At 40.9% G+C, this 21,483-nt stretch overlaps 2 protein-coding genes across 3 annotated transcripts; both read right to left on the bottom strand.

Annotated features, from left to right (window-relative positions):
- Positions 1-1,340: 1,340 nt before the first annotated feature.
- On the bottom strand, positions 1,341-3,855 carry LOC109996495 (uncharacterized). The gene is made up of 3 exons (XM_020650652.3): positions 3,495-3,855; positions 2,356-2,433; positions 1,341-2,250 (listed from the first exon to the last, which is right to left on the bottom strand). Exons 2-3 carry the CDS (start codon positions 2,414-2,416, stop codon positions 1,556-1,558), a joined length of 756 nt encoding a protein of 251 aa, XP_020506308.2. The 5' UTR covers positions 2,417-2,433; positions 3,495-3,855; the 3' UTR covers positions 1,341-1,555.
- A 1,432-nt stretch (positions 3,856-5,287) lies between these two features.
- On the bottom strand, positions 5,288-20,947 carry LOC109996507 (calpain-15). 2 transcript variants are annotated; one of them, XM_065965063.1, is made up of 13 exons: positions 20,816-20,947; positions 19,520-19,705; positions 14,992-16,018; positions 14,078-14,286; positions 13,453-13,636; positions 12,558-12,781; positions 12,255-12,380; positions 11,104-11,256; positions 10,450-10,611; positions 9,590-9,810; positions 8,427-8,572; positions 8,148-8,326; positions 5,288-7,627 (listed from the first exon to the last, which is right to left on the bottom strand). In XM_065965063.1, the coding sequence occupies exons 2-13, from the start codon at positions 19,675-19,677 to the stop codon at positions 7,450-7,452; spliced, it is 2,967 nt and encodes a 988-aa protein (XP_065821135.1). In that variant the 5' UTR covers positions 19,678-19,705; positions 20,816-20,947; the 3' UTR covers positions 5,288-7,449. The 2 variants fall into 2 exon arrangements, with proteins under 2 accessions (XP_065821135.1, XP_065821136.1); XM_065965064.1 differs by having other exon boundaries at positions 5,288-7,623.
- Positions 20,948-21,483: the final 536 nt, after the last annotated feature.

Below are 21,483 nucleotides of genomic sequence, written 5' to 3'. Positions count from 1 at the left end.
GAGATTGATAACCAGGAATTTGAACAGGTAAGCATTTACACTAAAGATGAAAATCCTTTTGTCAAATTTGGAATATTACAAACTCAGACAGCAGATTATTTTTAAAAATGCTCAACTGGAGAAAATCTACTCCGGGAGTCAGAACTGGAGCACGGCATAATACAGGAACACAGTCAAGGTCTACCACCAGACCCCGTGACAAAAAACGGTGCTGATGTTCCTGTGGTACACGGCCAACCAAAACAGCTTTAGGGAGTTCATCTCCTGGCCAAATAGGTGTAGGCTGCTACTTTCCAACGCCTCAGTGGTGTCATTGGTGCAATTGATGGGTGCCACATCAGGGTGCAGAGGCCACCCATAAGAGGAGGAGAATACATGAACAGAAAATCATTCTACTCCATTCTCCTTCAGGGGGATTGTACATGAGAGGGGGGCGATTCCTTATTTCATTTTTGCTGGACCACCAGGCAGGGTTCATGATGCCAGGATGTTAAGGTCCGCCAACTTCTACACAACATGGCAGGAGAAGATGGTGAATGAGACAGCGCATACATAGGACAGGCCTTCCCATGTCGTCATCACTCTGAAACGTGACAATGGGGCTCTAACTGAAGTAGACCAGCAGCAGAACGCCAACATCAACCGCGGGAGGGGGATTGTTGAAAATGGATGAAGTGCAAGTGAAGGCGTCTTCGCGATCTGCAGAACACCCGTATTGATGCTATAGTGATGATAGTAATGGCAGCCTGTTTTGTAACACAATATGTGCATTAGTACCTCAGAGATGTGTCAGGAACAAAATGAGTAGATCATTATCTTCTGTTCAGTGCTTATGGTAGTTTTCAGAAAATGCAATGAAATGTTGTACCTTGCTCTTTCAGAAATTGAAACAATGCTCACCTCTACCACTGTAACGCCAGCCAAAAGTATAGCTTGGTCATTTTAGGATTTCTTAATTGTTATTGTGTTTTTCTTCTGTGTACCAGTAAAGAATTGTTTTCCTCAGTTAACTGCTCCACCATCTATTCTTTCATCCAATTTTGCTTATTTAACGTATTAATTGCAAGTATGTACCGATAAGTTTTCAAATTCAATCATTGAATAATTGTTTTTGTACCAAAGGCTTCGTAGTTAAATGAATATCTTAAATCTACAACAGCTCATGTGTTACTTTCTAATCTAACACATCTATAACTCTTAGAATCTAATGCATTTCTTTTGTTTTTTTTCATATAACTAAGAATATAGATGTGTAAAAAAATATGTCAAAATATGAGGGGGTCCCCAATCTTGCAAGGGGTCCTTGGTTGAAAAAAGATTGAGCACCTCTGACCGAAATATAAGTTATTAAGTGTTATCCAAACAATCCTTTATTACCAAAAGACAAACAATCTAATGCAATATGCAAAGAAATAACAGTTGTGCCAAATATTTTAAGTTATAACGATATACAAAAAAACTTGAAGGCACAGTCAAAATTGTGCAGCAACAACCTTAGTTATGTAACATATTGCATTAAAAAAATATATATATTGAAATTTTCAGAAGCAACAGATCACAGCTTTTCTAAAAACTTAGTCATTATTGCCTCAAAGCCCTGCTGAGCAGACTTGAGTTGAGCGAGAGTCTCCTCATGGCGCTGCTGACTGGCTACCTCTGAGTCTCGCAGGAACTGCAAGACGTCGTCATCCACCCTTCCTCTTTTGAGAGGAGGCGTCGGTGTGGCAGTAGGCCTCGGTGTGTTTTCTCTTTTTAGTTTTCTAACCCTCCTGGATGAAGCGCCGGCTGTGAGACTGCTGCGGTGTCCTACGACCTCTTGTTCGCGCACCTCTAGCCCATCCGATGTCCCAACAACAGGGAAGACCACACCGTGTTGCCCTCCCATAAGTTCGTCCATTTCAGCATAAAACTGGAAACGCATAGCACTCGTCCCGGGACTTCTGTTATCTTCCTTGACTTTTTTGTAACCATCAACCAGTGTGTTCCATTTCCTGGCCACCTTCTTCGGGCAGAACAACTGTTTAAAATGGTTGCCCAACTTGTCTGCTGTGTCCTTCCAGAGTTGCCTTTTATTGACCTTTTCAGATTTTAGCCGTTTATTGAAGTCATTCAGGGTTTTGGGGAGACCATCGACTAATGTCTCGAGGTGCTGCTGCATCAGGTCAATAAGAAACAAAGTTTGGTACTTGCTGAACCCCATATTTGCTGGCACAGGTGATGGGCTGGGCACTGGATATGTGTTGTCTGTGTCTAAAACACATAAAAGTAGCAGGTCAGCATGCACAACATTAGAGAGATTATTGCTATTATTATTATTATTTGTTTTAATCATAATGATTATTATGATTAACTGACCTGTAATGGTGCTGAACTCTCGCAATGAAACGTTCTTCTGGGGATCCACAGACAAGTTCATGTTCAGGTCAAGACGTACTGAAAAACAAAAAACAAACATTGTTAACACAGCCGTGATGAAGCTCTCTACTGTTCACATATTACACTGTGGTCAAGTGAGCCGTCTTTTGCAAAACCCCGGTCAAGCCAGCCGCCACTCGAAAAATGACACGCATCTATAGAAGTATTTAAGGTATGGGTGCTTCGAGCGACCAAAAAGGAGGAATGTGGCGGCATAGTTCGAAAACTTGTTATTTAAAATGAAATGAAAATAAAATAAAAATGTAATTACAACATTTGTAATAGTCATTTACATTTTAAGATTGTTTTATTGAATCGTTTTTGGGATAATTCAAGTTGAATTCTGCTCAAATTTCAATGACAGCTTTGATATTTTGGTCCTAGTCAATATTTTATTTTGGAAAATCTGACAGGTGACAAAGATCTTTCTTTTAATGGATTCTTGTTCTCCATGTCCCTGACTGTAATCCTGAGAATTTTCAGGAGATTTTACTGCACAGTTTTTTGTTTTTTTTAAATAATTAAAGGTAAATTCTTCTCAAATTGATATTTTAGTCATATTCAATATTTCATTTTGAAAAAGTCTGTAACAGGTGACAAATATCATTCAATGGATTCTTGTTCCTCATGTAGGCTGACTTCATGAGAATTTTCAGCAGATTTTACTGTATAGATTTTGAGAAAACTAAAGGTAAGTTTTGCTCAAATTTCAGAGAGAGCTTTGATATTTTGGTCATATTCAATATTGTATTTTTAACAAATCTGACAGGTGACAAACACTTTCAATGGATTCTTGTTCCTCATGTGTTCAGCATATTTTACTGTGTAGTTTTTGAGATAATTAACGGTAAAGTAATTCTTATTTTATTTTCATTTAATCATTTAATCAGCTCCAGTGTTAGTCATTGTCTTGTAAAAACAATACCAGCTGATAACAACGCATTACACGGTATTTTTTCGTAGGCCGCAGCAACATGGGAAGATGGGCAGTAGCCTACTGTGTGTACGACTGATGTAATTACACACAAATAAGACAGAATTGCCAATAAACTGTGTATTACTACTACAGCTTCACTTACTGCGGACACACGGTGCTGCAAACTTATATTGTTGATCTCGCGGTTGTGCGCTTCTTCTTCCGACTTTCCGAGTAATGCCACGTTCAATTTACCTCGGAAGTAACTGCTCCGACTTCAGGGGGCGTTCCAGTTGACACTTCCGACTGGTGCTGGTAACACGGAAATCCAATATAGCTGACTACGTGCATCGACAGGGATGTTTAAGCTGTAAATGTGTTTATTAGCAGCTTAGTCGTCTTTTTTGTTTAATTAAATCAGTCACACCGATGGTATTGTGCAAGTTCTCAATGTGGGGGTGTTGTCATGTTACTTTCGGTCAGAAACAATCACGCAGTGTGTTGTTATCGTTTGGGAGTACCTAGTAAAACAAAGGTATTCCCGGAGACGTCCATGTTGCTTGTCCGACTTGCAACTGGAACGTGGTGTGTCGTAATTCCCAGTTCCGAGATACGAGTTCCGAGGAAAAATGGAACACAGCAGACAGACTGGTGATTGAAAACAGACCCAGAGGGGAAAAAAGACACACCTGCAGGGCAGACAAATTACTTTTAAATGCATTAGTTTTTTATCATCGATCTGTAAAATACAATGCAGATACAGATCAAATTAATTGCTGCATTCATCAAAGGTCAAATGCCAAATATCGGTCCCCAACCCTTCATTTATTCTCTTTTTTTCGCTCCCTTACTTGTTTTGTAGGCTAATGAGGCGTTTTTAATTTCTTTCAGCTTACATCTGGCTTTTAATGTTTATGTTATTTATTTATTTAAAGTGGGGACAGTGCACATGAATTAAAATAAACATGTAGACCTAAATATGTCATAAATTAGGCATATAGGCTCATTTCCATCAGTAGGCCCATGGCAAACTTGTTTTAGGCTACACACGTCTACAAAATTACTTAGAATCACAATGACAAGAAAATACCAACACTACAAATATTGACCAAAGAACAACCCTGACTTTACATTAGTTAACAGAGACACATTTATACAAGCATAAAGAGTGGCTGTGCAATTTTGTTTACAGTAAACCAGGATAAAGTGACCTTCAGAGTTAAAGTGCTGCTATGGGATGTCAAGTGCTGGACTATTAAAGTGCAAAAGTGCTTGAGTATTGCACAAGATTATGAGCTACTGTAGGCTACTGATGAAAATTGCACATTTAACCCGGAGCCTGTAATTTAAAAGTGCTGGAGTGATTATATGTAATCTAGACACTATAATCTATAATATAATCTATAAACCTACCACGGTTGATCTTTATCCACGCTATGGCTTAACCTTTGTGTTTGATAGGCTACTTTAATGCACTTTTTTTTTTTGTTATTTTCCCCGTGTCATTTTATTTACCAGGATCCCTATGCCCCTATTCTTTTGATCAATTTGTGTGGCATAATATCTACGTTCCATTTAATTGTAGACTGTCATTTGATAATTATTCTTTTTACCCGGATTGATCTCAATTAGTTTCAGGTGAGTTAATGGATTTCCTATTCCCACAAGTCTAACAGTCCAAACGGCAATTGGACAAAATTGTTTTATTACTCTCTGCTCAGTCCCACTAACTAATCATTTAAATTAATTATGATAAAAAAATATTAAGAGACTGTAACCTATAAGTTAAACATTTTAACATTTCACATAAGTGAAGAATAATACTCTAAATAAAGAAATATAGAGTTATGATATTATCATTATTATAGTGATAGTTATTAATAAAGTAACACCACAAACACAATACATTACATTAAAATGTATCAGCCCCGTCAGCATTAAATACATACACCAACATAAAGACCTATACATGTTTTAATTGACAAAATCATCAACACAGCTTTCAAACATTTGCATAGTTTATATGTTTTCACTCACAATACAATAGTGGAATAGTATTAATAAGCTAAAAATATGGTTCTCCACTACTCGAAAAAACATTTTCTATAAAGAAAAACACAAGAATCCAGCATACAGTTTAAAGTTTATAAAGTGCTAAATGCTTCCACATGTCTCCACTCTAAACTAAGACTTTAGACTTAACACATCCTACTTGTTTCACTGATAAGATCGCAGAAAGGCTGGGTAATACTGAGCTGAATTAACACAATGATTGTGTTAGCCAGTTCCCACAAACAACTATAGTAACGACTCCTAATCCTCTATCAACAGTGCAACATAGAGACCTGAAGACCAGCCCGTGATCTGAAATGTGTTAATACTGTATAAAGTGCATCATGTGTCTGTTCTACAAGCTTTTGAGGAATGTGCAACTTCTGTTTATGGTTTTGGTGTTGGCAGGAAAGAAATAAACCCCAAAAACAGAACCCTTATTTTCTACTTAGTGGTATAAAAGGTGGAGGTGGTATTTTTTTCATGAATGAATAATCACAATGTACTCCATGGAATTAATTAAAAACAGTTTTTATCAACCCTGTGGCACATAGTTACATATCTTTTTTTCTACGCTAACTAGGTAACTGGCAAACTGGTTGGCTGTTTGTGTGCTGCCCAATACAGCTTTCCTCGACTCTTAATAGTGAAGAAGCACCAGGTTACTTTATAAAGGTCTTCCTGTATGATATTTGTAAAACAGTCCAACAGTTATGGGAAACTTGCCTGTTTCTAGTAAAATGAGCTAGAGCAGTGGTGTACAATCCTTTATTAATGTGCGCTGTAACCATACATGCTACTATACCCTTCACAGACTATACCTGTCATATACCAATTGTGCTTAATTAGATTTTAAGCTAAATTTTAACTTTAAATTTAACTGTAAACTTAGAAAAATGAGATATTCTATCAATATAATCAAACTGTTGGTTGTTAGGTAGGTATAATTAAGTGTTTTCTTCTAGCGGCAAGCTAACGTGAGCCATTTCTCCACTACTTTCAGCTAAATAGTTAAAATGTTTTTCCATAGCTTTAAGCTTACTTTTTATTTTACAGTTTAATTTTAGAAAACGGTTTCTGACGTGTATCCATTAGGCTTTCTCTTCATTTAAGCTCTTCCAACTAATCATACACAACTTATAGATCGTGATTTCAGCTGATTATCCATAACTTTCGCGAACAATTTCAACTGTATCTAGCTAACGATTTCAATTCTGTTCAATTCTGCTTATCCCTAACTTTAAGCTCACCGTTTCTGCTGTTTATCAAGCCTTTTAATCTTACTCTCATCTTGTCGCATCCTATTTTTTTGAATGTTGTCCATTGAATTTCCATAAATTTGAACAATCTTTGTTAACTGCGTATCCCCGATCTTAATGCTAACAAATGTTGATCAAAAATGTAATCTAACTGTTCCAATTATTTATATCTTTTAGCTAAACGTTTCAACTAACATTCCACCTCTTTAGGCCTACGAGTTCAACTATCTTTCCATATCCATAAGCGAACAATCTCAATAGTGTATCCATTTTGTTTATGCTAACTTACCTTTTCAACTCTTGAACTCTCTACTGCAGCTAACAGCCATTTCTTTCATCTTTTTCCAACTATACATCTACTACTCTTGACTAACAATTTATTTCCCAGTCAATTCGTCAATTCCTTTTACTGATGACATTTCTTTTCATTAGCCTATATGGAGAAGTGTTTGAACATCACCGGCCTGCTCACTAGATTTTACATAATTACATGGGCAGTGTTTAAGCGTTGCAGTCTATTCGTTAGTGGTTTTTCTTTTTATATAAATATATTTAATTTCCTTTACTTTTTTCAAACAAGGTAAACTAAAATCTTCCCATGTACCCACTGGAGGTAACAGAGTTGACCCCCAGGTTACAGGTACCTCTTGGTCGGGAATCACAAAGGTACAAAAAGAGAAATCATTAAACTGGTAGACTGTTCCTCGAAAGAAGTTGCCTCCATGCTGGGACCTCATGTCTAGTGAATGAAACAGATCAACTATCTCCTAGTTTCTTCAATGATTGTGTCACTCTCCCAGTCAGCCATCATAGAGGCCGAGGCTGATGTAGACCTGCTGTTCCCGGGCTCAGTGCAGGACTATGTGTTGCCTTTGAGGGACTCCAGTTCCCCAGAGAAGCCTGGACGGCCTTACGATGAGTCAGTCTGTGTGTGATGGAAAATCCGGCATTTCCCTCCAGCTGAGACAAAACCACAAGCACCTGTCTGAGAGAGAGAAAGATGAAGCCTCATTCAAATGTACAAAGAGGTATAAAATGTACTGCTGCTGTATGATGGTCTTTGCAATTTCCTATTTTTTTATTTAAACATTTTTCTTACTGTCAACAAAGCCAACCCTTAATGTATCTACTGACAAGTATTTTGTGTGTTGTAAGTGCCTGATAAAATGTGTTCTTCTTTACCATATAGCTCAATTGTTATACGATAGAGCTAGAAACACACAGTATACTGAACTTGTATGGTGGAGATTGCTTTTGTAATTTGGTTATGTTGGGTAGTTTTCTTTTACTGAATTTTGGGGCCTGTTTTCTTAACCCTGCATGTATTCTCAAATTGATTAAGATCTCTTTCCTCTGGTAAGAATCACACATTTTTAGTAAACTGTTGTTTTATTTTCTGTTTTGTTCATATCTTAAACCATTATTGATTATTCATTAGTTGTTTTTCTTTTTAGTCTGATTGATTAATGAGATGTTGTGAGCAGTGAGGTGTTCTTGCAGTAAACCTGTGCAGAGGAGGGATGCTGTCAATGGCTTTGAGGCTGCTGCGTGTCGACACCACATTGAAGCTGTCGCTACAGTCGCAGGACACATGGAGGTGATGTCTGGGGTGTCTGTTTTCCACCATGACAATGAGCCCTGCCCAGCCGTGTGTCAGATAGTAACAGGTCATTCCTTCACGACCCTGAAACGAGAAAATTCAAAAAGTCGTTATACCAAACTCTTTTTTTTCTTTAGGATAAGTATGCATGGTTTAACAAATTATTAACTGAAGGCAGAATTACCTCATGCCTTTCTCCTTTGGTTTCTGTCAGCTGGATGATGGCGTCGGCGATGGTGGTGTTGGAGGCCGTTATCTGCTCCACCATCACCAGTCTGGAGCTGTAGACTGCCAGCATGTAGCCGGGCTCCTCTGATCTGCTGCAGCTCGCTGTAAACAGGGAAACAGTTATTGGCTCATTAACAGATGAACATAATGGACTGCAAATTAATTTTAGCATAGGGTCAGTTTAACAAAAAGAAACAAAGGAAAAAAAAAAATAAAAGTAAACAATGTTGTGCCAAAAAAAAAACACTGCACACAGTTTTTCAATGCTAGCAAAGCAGGGCAAATTTTGTGAGAGGACATCCAGGTAAACATAAGTCTGAGAATGACACCAGTCATCACACATTTTGTTGTTTCATGTTGTGGTGTCACTTTTAATTGCTTCCTCTTTCAAAGTGGCTTGTTAGTTTGTTGTCACACACTGAAGTTGCTATTCTGTACTTTTTGCAACCAATTTTAGAGATAAACTCTAAAAACATAGGAATTTGTTAGTAAAGAGTGTTACATGTTGATATGTATGGTGCAGGCTGGGGGGGGGGGGATACTTTCATTTGCCAAAGAAGGGCCAGGCAGAAAAAGTTTGGGAACAACTGCCCTCAATTACAAATGCTTTCGATCTCTTGCGTTGTTTAACTTGCAGCTTTTTGTGGCTGAATAATTATAGACAGTTAATGCTGGGTAAGTCTTTGTAAATAAGACAGTTAAAGTTAGATTCAAGTCATCCTTCGACACAAAGGAATTGGTCTTATAAACACAGAACTTTCATTGCAAGATGGGTGTTAATGATATGTAGAAACCAAAAGTAAACTTAATGAAACGAGACATTTAAGTTACACGATGTAACTCATAAAGTTTGAGTCGGATTGTTTAAAAATTTTTTTTTTTACTTAATTCTTTCTGCTCTTTCTGCCTAACTAGCGATCCTCAAAGTATTCAACACTGCATGATATTTAGAAGCACTTGTTGTTCACAGACGTTTACAGTAGGGTTTTCACTTACATTTAAATGTGGCCTAGAGTGTACACTGCAGACAGCTTTAAAAGTTTGAAGTTGAATTATTTTGATGCAGATTCTTTAAACAAAGTAAAAAGTTGAGAAAAAGTCTGCTGTTTGAGTTCTTACTTGTCTCCTCGGTGTCCTCTGTGTGCCAGTGGTTAAAAGCGCAGCAGAGCACAGCGTACTCGCCTGGCTCCAGCATGACATCGCAGCCAACAAACCTCCTAACAGAGCGCCGGCTGTGAGCCAGCAGACGACCAAGCGACACGACACCAGAGCTGTCATAGGAGACTCGAAACACTAACACGCACAAATCCAAGAGGTGGCTCTCTGCTGTGTCCCACCGCCTGAGGAACAGATAAGGATGTTTTACATGGATCAGCCTGCACACATTACTTTCTAATTCATATATTTTGCAAGTTGAATTACAAAGAATAAATGTGACAGCAAATAAGATCAAATGTCAAGTGAAATTGAATGGTGAATAAGATCATGCGTTTTTTTTGCTTGTGATTTCAGTTAACATGGAGAGAGAAAGATGGGTAACTGTTGTGGTCTGAATGATATGACTTGAGATATATTGACATTCAGCCAGTGAAAGTAAATGTGCAGCAAGAGGTTATTTGGGCGACGTTGTTGGCTGTTGTTAAAAGGATTTATCAGAGGGCGGTACATCAGGGTGTCATCAGCATAACAGTGAAATAAGTATAAATGAAGGAAGATCACTCAGCCAAGTAAAGAGCCTTGTTGGACACCACATAAGATGGGAGGTTGAAATTTGCATTGAGTTGTTGCAATCAAAAATTTGTGTTTTGTTTAATTCATTTGCTGAGATTTCTCTAAGGCAGAATGATAAGTTGAAGAAAAACATCTCTAAACTATCTCCACCAACATCAGAGATGTTCAGGAGCAGCACAACAAGCAGTCCAAACTGTCCACACATTTATTTAAAGATTCACAGACTAGGACTATGGGAGTGTTCCTACCTGCTACCCTGCTGGAAGAGAGCCAGCTCCACCGCCGTTCTCTCCAGCACTGTGATGGAAACAACTGTCACCGGGACGTCAGCTCCACGGGGAAAAACCCCCGGCACTCGAACCTCCTGCCAGTCTGAGTGAATCTTACAGATATCCACTGAGTCAAAGTACCTGCCATGGTCAAAGACACACTCAAAGACACTCAACATGTGACTACAGTAGCCTACGATTATTTTTATCCTCGTAAAGTTAATGCATGTTTTTCTTCTGTTTGATTATTTTCATTATAAGATAAATCCTTTTTTTGGTTGTAGAAGTTAGTGTTCAAAGTAAATAATGATCATTTTTGCCACAGTTTTAACCGTAAATTTAAAATAAATGAATAAAAAGATCACAGTCGGGGTGCTGGTGGCGCAGTGGTTGGTGCGCACGCCCCATGTATGGAGGCTGTCGTCTCAAGCGGGCGGCCCGGGTTCACTTCCCACCCATGGCTTCTTTCCCGCATGTCATTCCCCTCTCTCTCCCTGATTTCCGACTCTATCCACTGTCCTATCTATCCATTAAAAGGCACAAAAAGCCCAAAAATAAATCTTTAAAAAAAAAGAAGAAAATATCAAAGTCCAGCCTACAACCACATAAGCTTGCCGCTACGAGCTGATGTACCTGATGAAGTCCCAAAAGTCCATCCAGAAGAGGCCATCTTCTGCCCGCTGGGCGCATAGCTCCCTCTTCAGATGTGGAGGCCAATTTGGCCAGTCGTCTGCCCAGGGCCCAGTCCAGGAGAAGCGACCCCACGGGTTTCTCAGCTGCAGTAACCTGAAACAGGAAGCAGATCTAAGATGCTTCAAGTTCAGTTTTACATGTGGTGCCTGTGGCAACACTCCCAAACTGGTAGTGATGGATTTTCTGTTTTCCAGCAGTTGGATTGGTTTAAACGAGCTGGACTGTAAGCAACCAGAGAAACCAAGTAGCCTACTGCCACCAGAAGTATGGTGGAGATTTGAGTTGGAAATGTCTCATATGCCCAAGCTCCAAACAGACATTTGGCAAAAGCTTTGAGCTTTGGCTATTCAAAGCCATAACAGACTAAAAGCTCAAAAGAAATGCAAGCTGGCAAACTAGCCCAGTTTAATCGTCAACTAAAAGTGCTTCCTTTGCCACAGACTCTCAGATTGTAATTATGTCTGACGTTCATCAAGAGCAAGAGACCTTATTTAACCACACACAGCAATCCCACTGTTCTCTTTACACAAACCAGACTGCACTGACATTAATTATTACTAGCAAAACAAAAGTGAATTTCTGTACGTTGCAGACCACTCAGATCAAAATCGGAGTCTTTTAGTGGAAAAAAGAGCCGTTTAAGTGTGCATACTTAGATTGAGCGCACTTGCCCCCAAGGATTATGTTGAAGCCATTGCATTAGTCTAAATAGGCTGAAGCTTTAAAAATACAGAGGTAAGTAATTCTTTAACATGCATTAATCAATTTAGTTCCACTATGTAAAAAGAGCATTTCACAGATTTTAAAATAGGGAGGACAGAGCAGAGAATCGGGCCGGCAGGAGAAACTCCAGGTGAAGTCTGAGTGAAACATTCGGCTGTTTGTGTTCCCACATACATCTCCTGCTTAAAATATCAGGAGTTCTTTAGAAGTTTTGTGCAAGTGTGAAAGCCCTATATGTCAAAACCTACTTCTTCAGTGCCTGTTCTTAGCTGTGTCTTTGAACAGTATAATAAATCAGGAACAAACTACCAGCAAGTGTACGGACGCTGAATTTGGATGAAGAATTACTTAATCGGAAATGTGCTTACCTGTGACCATCTACATCTCTCACATCAAGGACGGAATAAGCATGTCTCGGTCGTAAACCCAGTGACTCATATTCTGAGTCATCCACCTTCATGTTACCACCTCCACAAGATGCCCCCATCAGAAAACTAGGAACGCACACACACACACACACACACACACACACACACACACACACACACACACACACACACACACACACACACACACACACACACACACACACACACAGAAAAACTCCATTAAGAATTCATTCTTGCAAGTTAGTCACAGATTTAAATTTAAGATTGCATCCTTTCACTCACCCTGCTTCCTTTGAGCTTAGCATTTTAGCCCAGATGAGGTCTGTGTCGATGGGTTCTTCTTTGGGGTTGGTGGCACTAACCTGGAGGGCCAGCGACTCGCAGGGGGCCCCTGTCAGCGTGGACAGGCCCTCAATGGCTCGACCTGCCTGCAAAGCAAAGTAGGAACCATGCAGCTTTGCCAAAGCTTTTTCAATCAGGGCCACCCACAGCTGCTTCCGCTGGGCCTGAGGAATTACGTGAGAAAAGATAAGAGGAATTTATAGTCGAGTAATTATCTCCTTTAGCACAGCTTTAAAATCCTGTCAGGGGATGGCAGGGAAACACCAGCCTGCAGATTGAATATTAATACTTGTCTCTACACAAGATTCTGCTGAAAAATAGATGTATCTACTTGATTCATTAGCTCAATAAACATTTCTCCAATGAGTTTATGTTTCTATTGCTAATTTTAGCAAACATCCACCTCTGACTCCAAAAAACAACAAAAATGGTCACAGCCAAAGTAGTTACCAAACAATTTTTAAAGGTTTTATTCAAATGTTGGGGGTTTTTATGCCTCAGAGTCATGGTTCTCAACTGGTGTGTTGGGACCCCAAAGTAGGTTGCAAAGTGGTTTTTAGTGGGCCCATTCTTCATGATGTCTCACAGGACTAAAAAAAAGTTGTGTCAAAAAGTCTATGATGCACTTTTAAAGAATATGTTTGGTAGGGTTTCTTCATATTAAGGAGGGGACACTTGGTGGGGGTAATGCACCTTGATGCTGGTCATCTGACAATAAACAACAAAAGTACAAACAAGCATACAAACATTTCGTTTAGAGCCTTTTTTCACTCGTCAAATGTGGCTATACCCACACAATATCTTAAAACTGAATGTTTGCAGTTGAACGTTTGACCTGAGAGAAGAGGAGGTGTCCATTCTCGTCGCAGGGCAGCATGTCGTCCACCAGCACGGTCGTCCACGAGCCGTCTTTGCACAGACGTACCTGATAGGCTCCTTCGGCACACAGCCAGCGAGTCACCATCACCTTCTCCACCAGCTCGGGACGTTCAGCCAAGACTGCCAAGGCACTCAGGAACCTGCTCTCCAAAACAGCCAGCCAGGAAGGTATTTGAACTTAAAAGATATGTTCATTCAACATTTTAGGTATAACTCATTAAACATATGAATGAACACATATGATCTCAACCTCTCTGAAAACATTTTGTGGGGATCAATTACTCAAATCAAAAGAAACAGATTGCAGTGTGTCTGATAATGATTTAAATTTCTAGAGGCGTCCTTAAAACTACATAAGCATAAAGGTGTAATATGTAGAATTTTACACTAAAAAATCTAATGGGAAAACTGCACCTACACTGCAGAAAAGTTGAGTTTTTGCATGTTAAACATAAAGAATATTCTGAGTGTGACACAATTTTAAATTTTATTTTGGTCATCACTTATTTGTTTTGGGGTATTTTAAAACTTTTTTTTAACACTGTTTTGCTCTCTAATAGGTCAGGTTGGAGTGGACTTACCAGCAATTACCCAGAAGTCCCTGAAGGATGTCGGAGGGGCGAAGCGTGCGGAATACAGACCATTTAACGGCACGGTCTTTCAGGTGGCAGCAGTTGATTTCTTGAGGTCGAAGCCACTTTTTGACACGATGTTGGACGCTATCGTCCGCTGGGAAGCCGACGGACTTTGAACCAGGCGGGAAGCTGTCATCCACAAATGTCACAGAGTTCTGGGAATATGACAGAGACAAGTAAACCTCAAGGGCAGAGGACTGTGGAAGTATGACAGATAGCTGCCAAGCCTCAAAACAATGGACAATCACTTGTGTGCATACAGCCTCATGTAGCTGTGTTTTTAAGGGAATTTTACAGTCAAGCTAAAGTTTATGACAGTTTTTTTTTATTTTCAGGCTTTTATGCTTTAGAGCATAGTTTCTCAACTGGTGGATTGCTACCCAAAAGTGGGTCACAAAGTGGTTTATAGTGGGTCCATCCTCTATGATGTCTGCCGGGGACAATGTTGTGGATGTTTTATCTTCACATCACACTTGTTTAAGTGACATAAAAGGACCCTAATTGTTTCAAAAACATTAATGATGTCATAAATCCTGCAGGTATGTTGAGGTGTTAAACTCTTTAGACTTTACTTTATTGTCCCCAAGGGGAAATTCTTTTCCACTTCACAGTACAGTTATGGACAGCACGCCGACAGATAATCACAGATGGACAGACACAACAAGATAACATGCAGACAAATATATAGACAGAGTGGGACTGGGGTGTTTTCATTTTGGCCTTTTGTTGAGGGCTGCTATGGCTGCAGGCACCAGGCTGAGTGCTCGCAGAGACTTCCTTTGTCAGCAGACATGAGGTGAAGTCAAACTACAGGTTTATGTCAGTTAGAAGCTGTAACTTATCATAAGTTGTGGACAAACCTCTCTGCAGAAGCTGACAATGTTCTCCCACAGCTCCTTGGCCTCTCCTTCATCACTCTGCCGCAGCGCCTCCACAAGCATGCTCTCTTTCCTCTTAGTGGACGGAGCTGGTCTGAGCTGCTGAGGGGTGTGGCAGGCCAGGCAGTGCTTGGCTTTCACCTTGTTAATGAGAGTGCACGCTGGACACGCCCACTCCTCTGTCCTGTTAATATCAGGGACCGCACATGGTGGGAACACCGCAGAGGCGTCTGACGCGGGCGACATCTCCTCCGTCAGGACGCTGAGCCGCCTCCCAGGCTGCAGCTCCGGTGGTGCAGAGAGATGGGAAACAGCGAGGGATGACGGAGAGGGACTTATGTTGGTGAGGCTGACCTCAGAGGGTGGAACCTCTCTGCGGCTGCAGGGAACAGGATTGTTATGACCTGAAGATGCTGCACTGAGCTCTGAGGAGCCTGAAGCCTCCACAGGTAAACACTCTCCTCGGGTAGAGATGGAGAGGGAGAGTGCCCCCGCTAAAGGTTCTGGTTGTTGTACTCCTGTTTTCTCGCTGACTTCAGGGATGAGCAAGGCGTCTGCAGGGATCTGGGGGAGAGAAAGTTTGCGTGGTCCACCACAGGCAGAGCAGGACATGGAGGCCGGGGTGTTCTGCAGAGTGCACCTCCGACAGTCCCACACAAGGCTGGTTTTAACGTCATCATCGGTGGACGGAGGTCTCAGGGGGCCAGAGCAGCTACTGGAGCGTTGAGGTCGAGGGGGCAGGTCTTCAGACGAGCCCCGTTGTCTGTTTTGGGGTTCTGTGTAGCCGCATAGTGAGCAGGCCAGAGTACCGGGGGGATTTGTGAGCGTGCAGCCTGGGCAGGACCAGCGTCTGTCCTGCTTGCTGGTCGTCTGCCACATCCAGCGGGTGTCTTCTTTCCGACGGGGGGCTTCACAGATGGAGCAGCGTGGGGCACCAGCTGCATTGAGGAAAGTGCAGCAACCACAGGCCCACTGGCTCCTCTGCAGGGGCATGGAACCAGAGGAGAAACTGGAGGGAAAACAAGGGAGCTCAAAATCACAATTTGGATTCAAAATACTTCTTATTACCGTATGTGATATTTGATCATATTCCCTCATTTCTGTTTCCAGTGTTATTATTTTAAACAACCAATTTCTTATTTTTAACATCGAAGATAAGCAGATAATTAAAGAATAAATAAAAATGTACCAGTAAACAAACAGACAAACTAATTGAGGTAATAGAAGAGAATCAACTCCAAAGATCTGCAAGTAAAATTTCAATTTTGTCAAAGGAGTCTGGTGCCTTTAAAGGAACACTTTACACATAAATACAGCAAAAACAAGTATATCCTCTGTAAATGTCTCTCTGAGTCATGACTGTCTACAATGAGTGAGAAGCCTGAGTCCCAGCTGTACCGTTGTCAGAGCTGAGTTTACATCATGTTTACATGGACGGGACGGCCTTGTGTATAAAGCTGTTTTAGTCAAGGACTAGAGAAAAGACGAATAACACTACTCACTGCTTATTTGGATGTCATGTAAGTTGCTAAAGCAACTCAATGGTTTCATTCCAAAACTTTCTGTACCTGTTTTTTTATTGTATTTGGATCATACAACATTTAAAAATATGTTAAAATATACTGAAATCACCCATTCAGAAAGAACAATTAAAGGATGCTTTCTCCCTTTTTGTTTTTTAAGTCTGTTTTAAGTCTGTCACATTGACTGACAAAACATCTCTCACAAACATTTCCAGTAACATAAAACAGTCACGTTATAACATCAGAACTATCTTCAGCTGGTCTGGTGGAGCTCTGGAATCCCAGTGGAAGAATGGGAGGAAAAATGCTGAGAAGACGAGGGAAAAATCCAAATATAAACGGTGCATTTGCAGTTCTTGCATTGTTCCATACCCTGAGGTGGCTGCGAGAAGGAAATTAAAATGCATGAATATGGAAATGAAAGAAAAGCTGCACCAACATAGAGTGATCTTCTGCTGATCCCTCAGAAACAGATCATACAATATTGATGATTTTGTTCCATCTGCGGGTATTAATCATCTTGGCCTTTTCAGTCAGATTATTTAACAGTGATTGCAGGGTTCAGTCCCGCCTTACACTCTGAATGTGGTTGATAAACACTGTTAAAGCGCCAACACTCGCGTACCGCATTGTGCTCTGAGGCCTGGACTGGAAGACAGACCTAGATTATCTATGTGTTGGCATCCAGGGAGAAATTTAGACTCCGGGAGCCAGTGGGACATCTGTGCTGAGGCTGTCCCACATTCTCTAAGTAGCTTTGGCTCGAAGCCTGAAACTTCCAGCCGAGCACAACCTGGACGGGTTACTGCAGAGCAAACTCTACAAGAGCTCACCGACAACTTCTATCCCAAACTAATAAAGCAGAAATACTCTTTTTTTTTTTTCCCTCCGGTTTTTGCTCCCCAGTAAAATGTTCTTGTAACGTGGCCTCTTAATTGTAGGGCCAAAACAATCCACCAGAGGCAGCCCGGCCCCCCTCCAACTTTTTTTAGGGTCCTTCTCAAAGCAGCAGAGCCTGGGTTGAATGACAACACCAAAGTGGAAGTGCAAAAAACTGCAGTTCCTCTAGAGGCCACATGGGGCTGGCTCTAAAAGCGAGTCGATCCACAATAGGCTCCAAATAAAAAGGAGAAAAAAAACATCTTTAAAGTAGAAATAAACATGTTTACAGTAAGAAAAAAGAAAAAGAGTACGATCTCTACAACTTATTGTTCTGTTCATGACAACTGTACAGTGTCTACATTTTTAGATATAACATCAAGTGAAGCCTAAAGTTATGCATAATTAGAATCATGGTTGCTTTGAGTGACAGGGTGATATTGATGGCTGAGGAGCATGATTACAGCGATAGAGGAGGAGGGAGGGGCAGGGATTGCACATCTGGGGGCACCATTGGCCTAGTGGTTAGTTAGTGCAGAAGCTGCAGTCCTCGATGTGGATGGACCGCATTCAGATCCAACATGTGGCTCCTTTCCTCTGTGTAGTTCCCCATTCTCTCTCTCTCTCTCTCTCTCTCTCACCAGCTTCCGCCTCTATCCACTGTCCTGTCTCTCCAATGAAGTCAGAAAAGCCCCCAAAACAAATCTTGAAAAAAAGGGCCTGTTGGTTTTTTCTCTTTATTCACACATTTATGATAGAAACACCTCTTTGATGATTTTGTACACATGTGGTTAAAGCAGCACAGATGCTACTGAATGATCAAAAAGTACCGCAGGAATATTTTGAAATAATACAGAATCTTTGTGTCTATAATTCTCTCTGATCTTCCACGTCCCCTTGTTTCTACGTGTTGTTTCCCCTCCTCCTTTTCGACAACCGTAAGTGTAGTATAGAACTGAGTATTTCAGGTATCCAATATAGAGAATATTAAAGATTCAAAACTGACTGAAGGGCAGTACAGCAGTACAGAGAGAAGGAGGTGCCAGGACAAAGCTGCCTGCTACTTCAGCACCACGGACAGCGCCATGTTTAATATAAAGCCTTGTGGCACTCGGCTTTGAAGGCATTAGTTCTGAGTGCAGTGATGTTTTTCTAACCTGTTCAAGATTCAGAAATCAAGCACTCATTTACCATCCTGCTGTCACTTTTGTGGCTTTTCCTCCACCTGGATGATGTTTTGAAGATATAGTTTTGATTTGTAAAGTGCTGTGGATTCATCGGGAAAAAAAAAGCTCCAAAATCACAGTTGACCTTTGAAGTTTTCTTTTCCAGAAGTTCAAAGCTTGTTATATCCGACTTTCTCTAACTTTCTGATCTTATACTTAAGTCGCACTTTCATTTCTCCTCCTTTTAGATGTTACTGCAGCTCTAATACGCATCAACTAAATACAATCAACGTCTTCTGTAGACCCAAATTCCCTCTTGTGAGTTTCCAGACAGTCGTCTATGTTTCAGTCATTAGGGGTTTCCCTCCTGGTTGTGTTACACTTCCTGTTAGGGAGTAACTCGACTCTGGTGGAGTTTGGGACGGTGGAGCAGGCAGAGGAGAATCTCACTGCACAGACTGAACGCAGCACATTAGACAGAGATACAGTAATAATTCATAAGTGGAGATTTATACCAAACTGGAGAGGCTGTGGTTGACTTTATATCGACCAATTCATGAAAAATTCATGAGCACATAGTCCAGGCTGGGAAGTGTAGGATATCAATTAAACAACTGCCCCATCCAGTCATCACTTTTAAGGAGCAATGTGTGGAGCAATGTGTGGTGTTAAAACTATAATGAATCAGCATCATGTAAACTGTGTTAGTGGAACAAGACCAAAGAAGGGGGAGGCGGAGACCAAGACCATAATTATGACAGAAAAATGATCCTCTTGTGTTTAGCAGGAGTGTCCCTCACCTAGACCGTAACACCATCTACACTCATACACTTCTCTCTCCAGGGTGATATTCTAAACTGTGAGTTTCAGAACTGGATTAGAAGTGTTTCATTTCTTTACTGCTCGCTGCTGATTGGTCGTCAGGTGTATCTCGGCTCTCACCTGCGTTCTCTGTGTCTGCCCGGTCTGGGAAGCTGCCGAGGCAGAGAGATGCTCTGGCTGCTCCTCAGACATCCCATGACGGGTGAGGGGGGCAGGGCTGCACCCCGGGGCGCGTCACCTTCAGTCTCCTCAACGAGCGAGGAGGTGGAACCTCCCATGATGCTGCTGGCTCAGGTGGAACGATCCCTGGAAGAGGACATTTGGACTTTTATCTCAAAATGTGACTTTATTTCCTCAAAATGTCAACTTTGGTCTAAAGAATTTATCAGTTTGGTCTTGACATTTTCACATTCCAGACATTTCTAATATATTCTGCAAATTTTAATCTTATTCTTGACACTAAACCATTAATCTTAATATTTCAGCTCTCCTCTGAACAGTGATCATAATCATAATTTGACTTTATTTCAGACAGTTACTCTTCCATCCTTCGGGAATATACAGAGAATTCAACTTTATTCTCGATCATCTGACATTTCAAGACTTCAACTTCATTTCCAACATTTGGACTTTAATGGTAACAGTTGGGACTTCATCTTGACACTTACTGTGTAATCTTTACATTCCAACTTTGCTCTTTACCGTTGATATCTCCTCCATATAGAATACATCTTCCTTTCTGGTCTGATATTTATACTGAAGGTTTGAGATGATTCTCTGCATAAAAACAACAATAAAAAAAATCCCCCCCCCTCATTTCTCTCCGTATACCTTGCAGTAAGTCTCTTCTGTGGTGTCAGACCCTGCACAGACTGTTAAACTGACTCAGAGAGGGTTCACTCAGATGTCATCTACTGCTTTGTTCGGTGTCTGCCTGCTTCAGCTCCCTACCGGCTCTCTCCACAGTTATGTCCTTGAACAAGGACTTCAAATCTATGTGAGCTCCATCCTTACATACAGACACAGAGCACATTGTGGTGAGATGTCCTTGAGCTGAAACAAAACACTTCTTGTGTCCTTTAAATCAAAATGATATATCTGACAATTCGTCTCCTTCTTTGTCTGGTTTGTCTGGCTGTCTTTCATCAGCATCTAAACTTAGAAATAATCAATTAATAACACAATTAAACTTAAAGCATTAAAACTGAATCACTGCACTGTGTTTAGTTTGCATTCTGGAGGAAAGCGTGCATCCTCCGTTTCATACTGCAGATTCCTCCCTGCTGGTATACTGAAGTTGACATAGACTTAGGGTAACCTGGTGCACCTGCAGTGTACAGCTGGTGGCTGACTCACAAACTGCAGAGCAGCACGAGGACACCGACGCAGACAGCACGTGTTAACGGCCGCACTCACCTAACTGCGGAGCGGACGCGCAGTGCGAGAAGCCGGGGCGGACTGTTCCTGGCAGCCGTCTCAGAGCTCCATGCATCCTCTTTCATTGAAGCCCCGATGTGCACCGTCACCAGCACGAGCTTCCCCCCCCCCCCCCACCAGCCCCCCCTCCCTCACAAAACTGTCAAGGTGCAGTGAATACAAACACACTTCCGGTAGGGACATTCAAAATAAAACTGCTTTTGGTTGATATGCGTCTAATGGGAAACCAATTTGAAAACAATGAACTCTTTCACACTGAGCAAATAAGTTGTTCCAAAAAGCGGTTTTAAAATCAATCAACTCAAAAAAAACAAGACTGTTACAAGACTCTTCTGACTGCTGCTGGTTCAACAAAACAAGGAAATCGAAGCCACCACCCAGAGAAACTGTGAATAACACTTTTTATCAACTCATTTTGCAGACTTAAGCGTCTTTTACACTTTTCATTAAGGACTGTTGACAATATCTTGTTCACGGGGTTTCCCCATCTGACATTTTATCATCTTGTAGGTGCTTTAAGATAATTCAAAACGATTTTGAAATAGATGATTAAAATAGTCTTGTGATTTAAGATGAAGTCCTCAGGCAGTTTATGAAAACCTATAGAAATAGTTGTACAGGTCAATGAAATGAAGGAAGTTGTTGAT

This window comes from Labrus bergylta, chromosome 16, assembly GCF_963930695.1.
Source record: "Labrus bergylta chromosome 16, fLabBer1.1, whole genome shotgun sequence".
Lineage (NCBI taxonomy): Eukaryota > Metazoa > Chordata > Actinopteri > Labriformes > Labridae > Labrus > Labrus bergylta.
The sequence above is the reverse complement of the archived record's forward strand: the minus strand, read 5'-3'. Positions and strand labels throughout refer to the sequence as shown.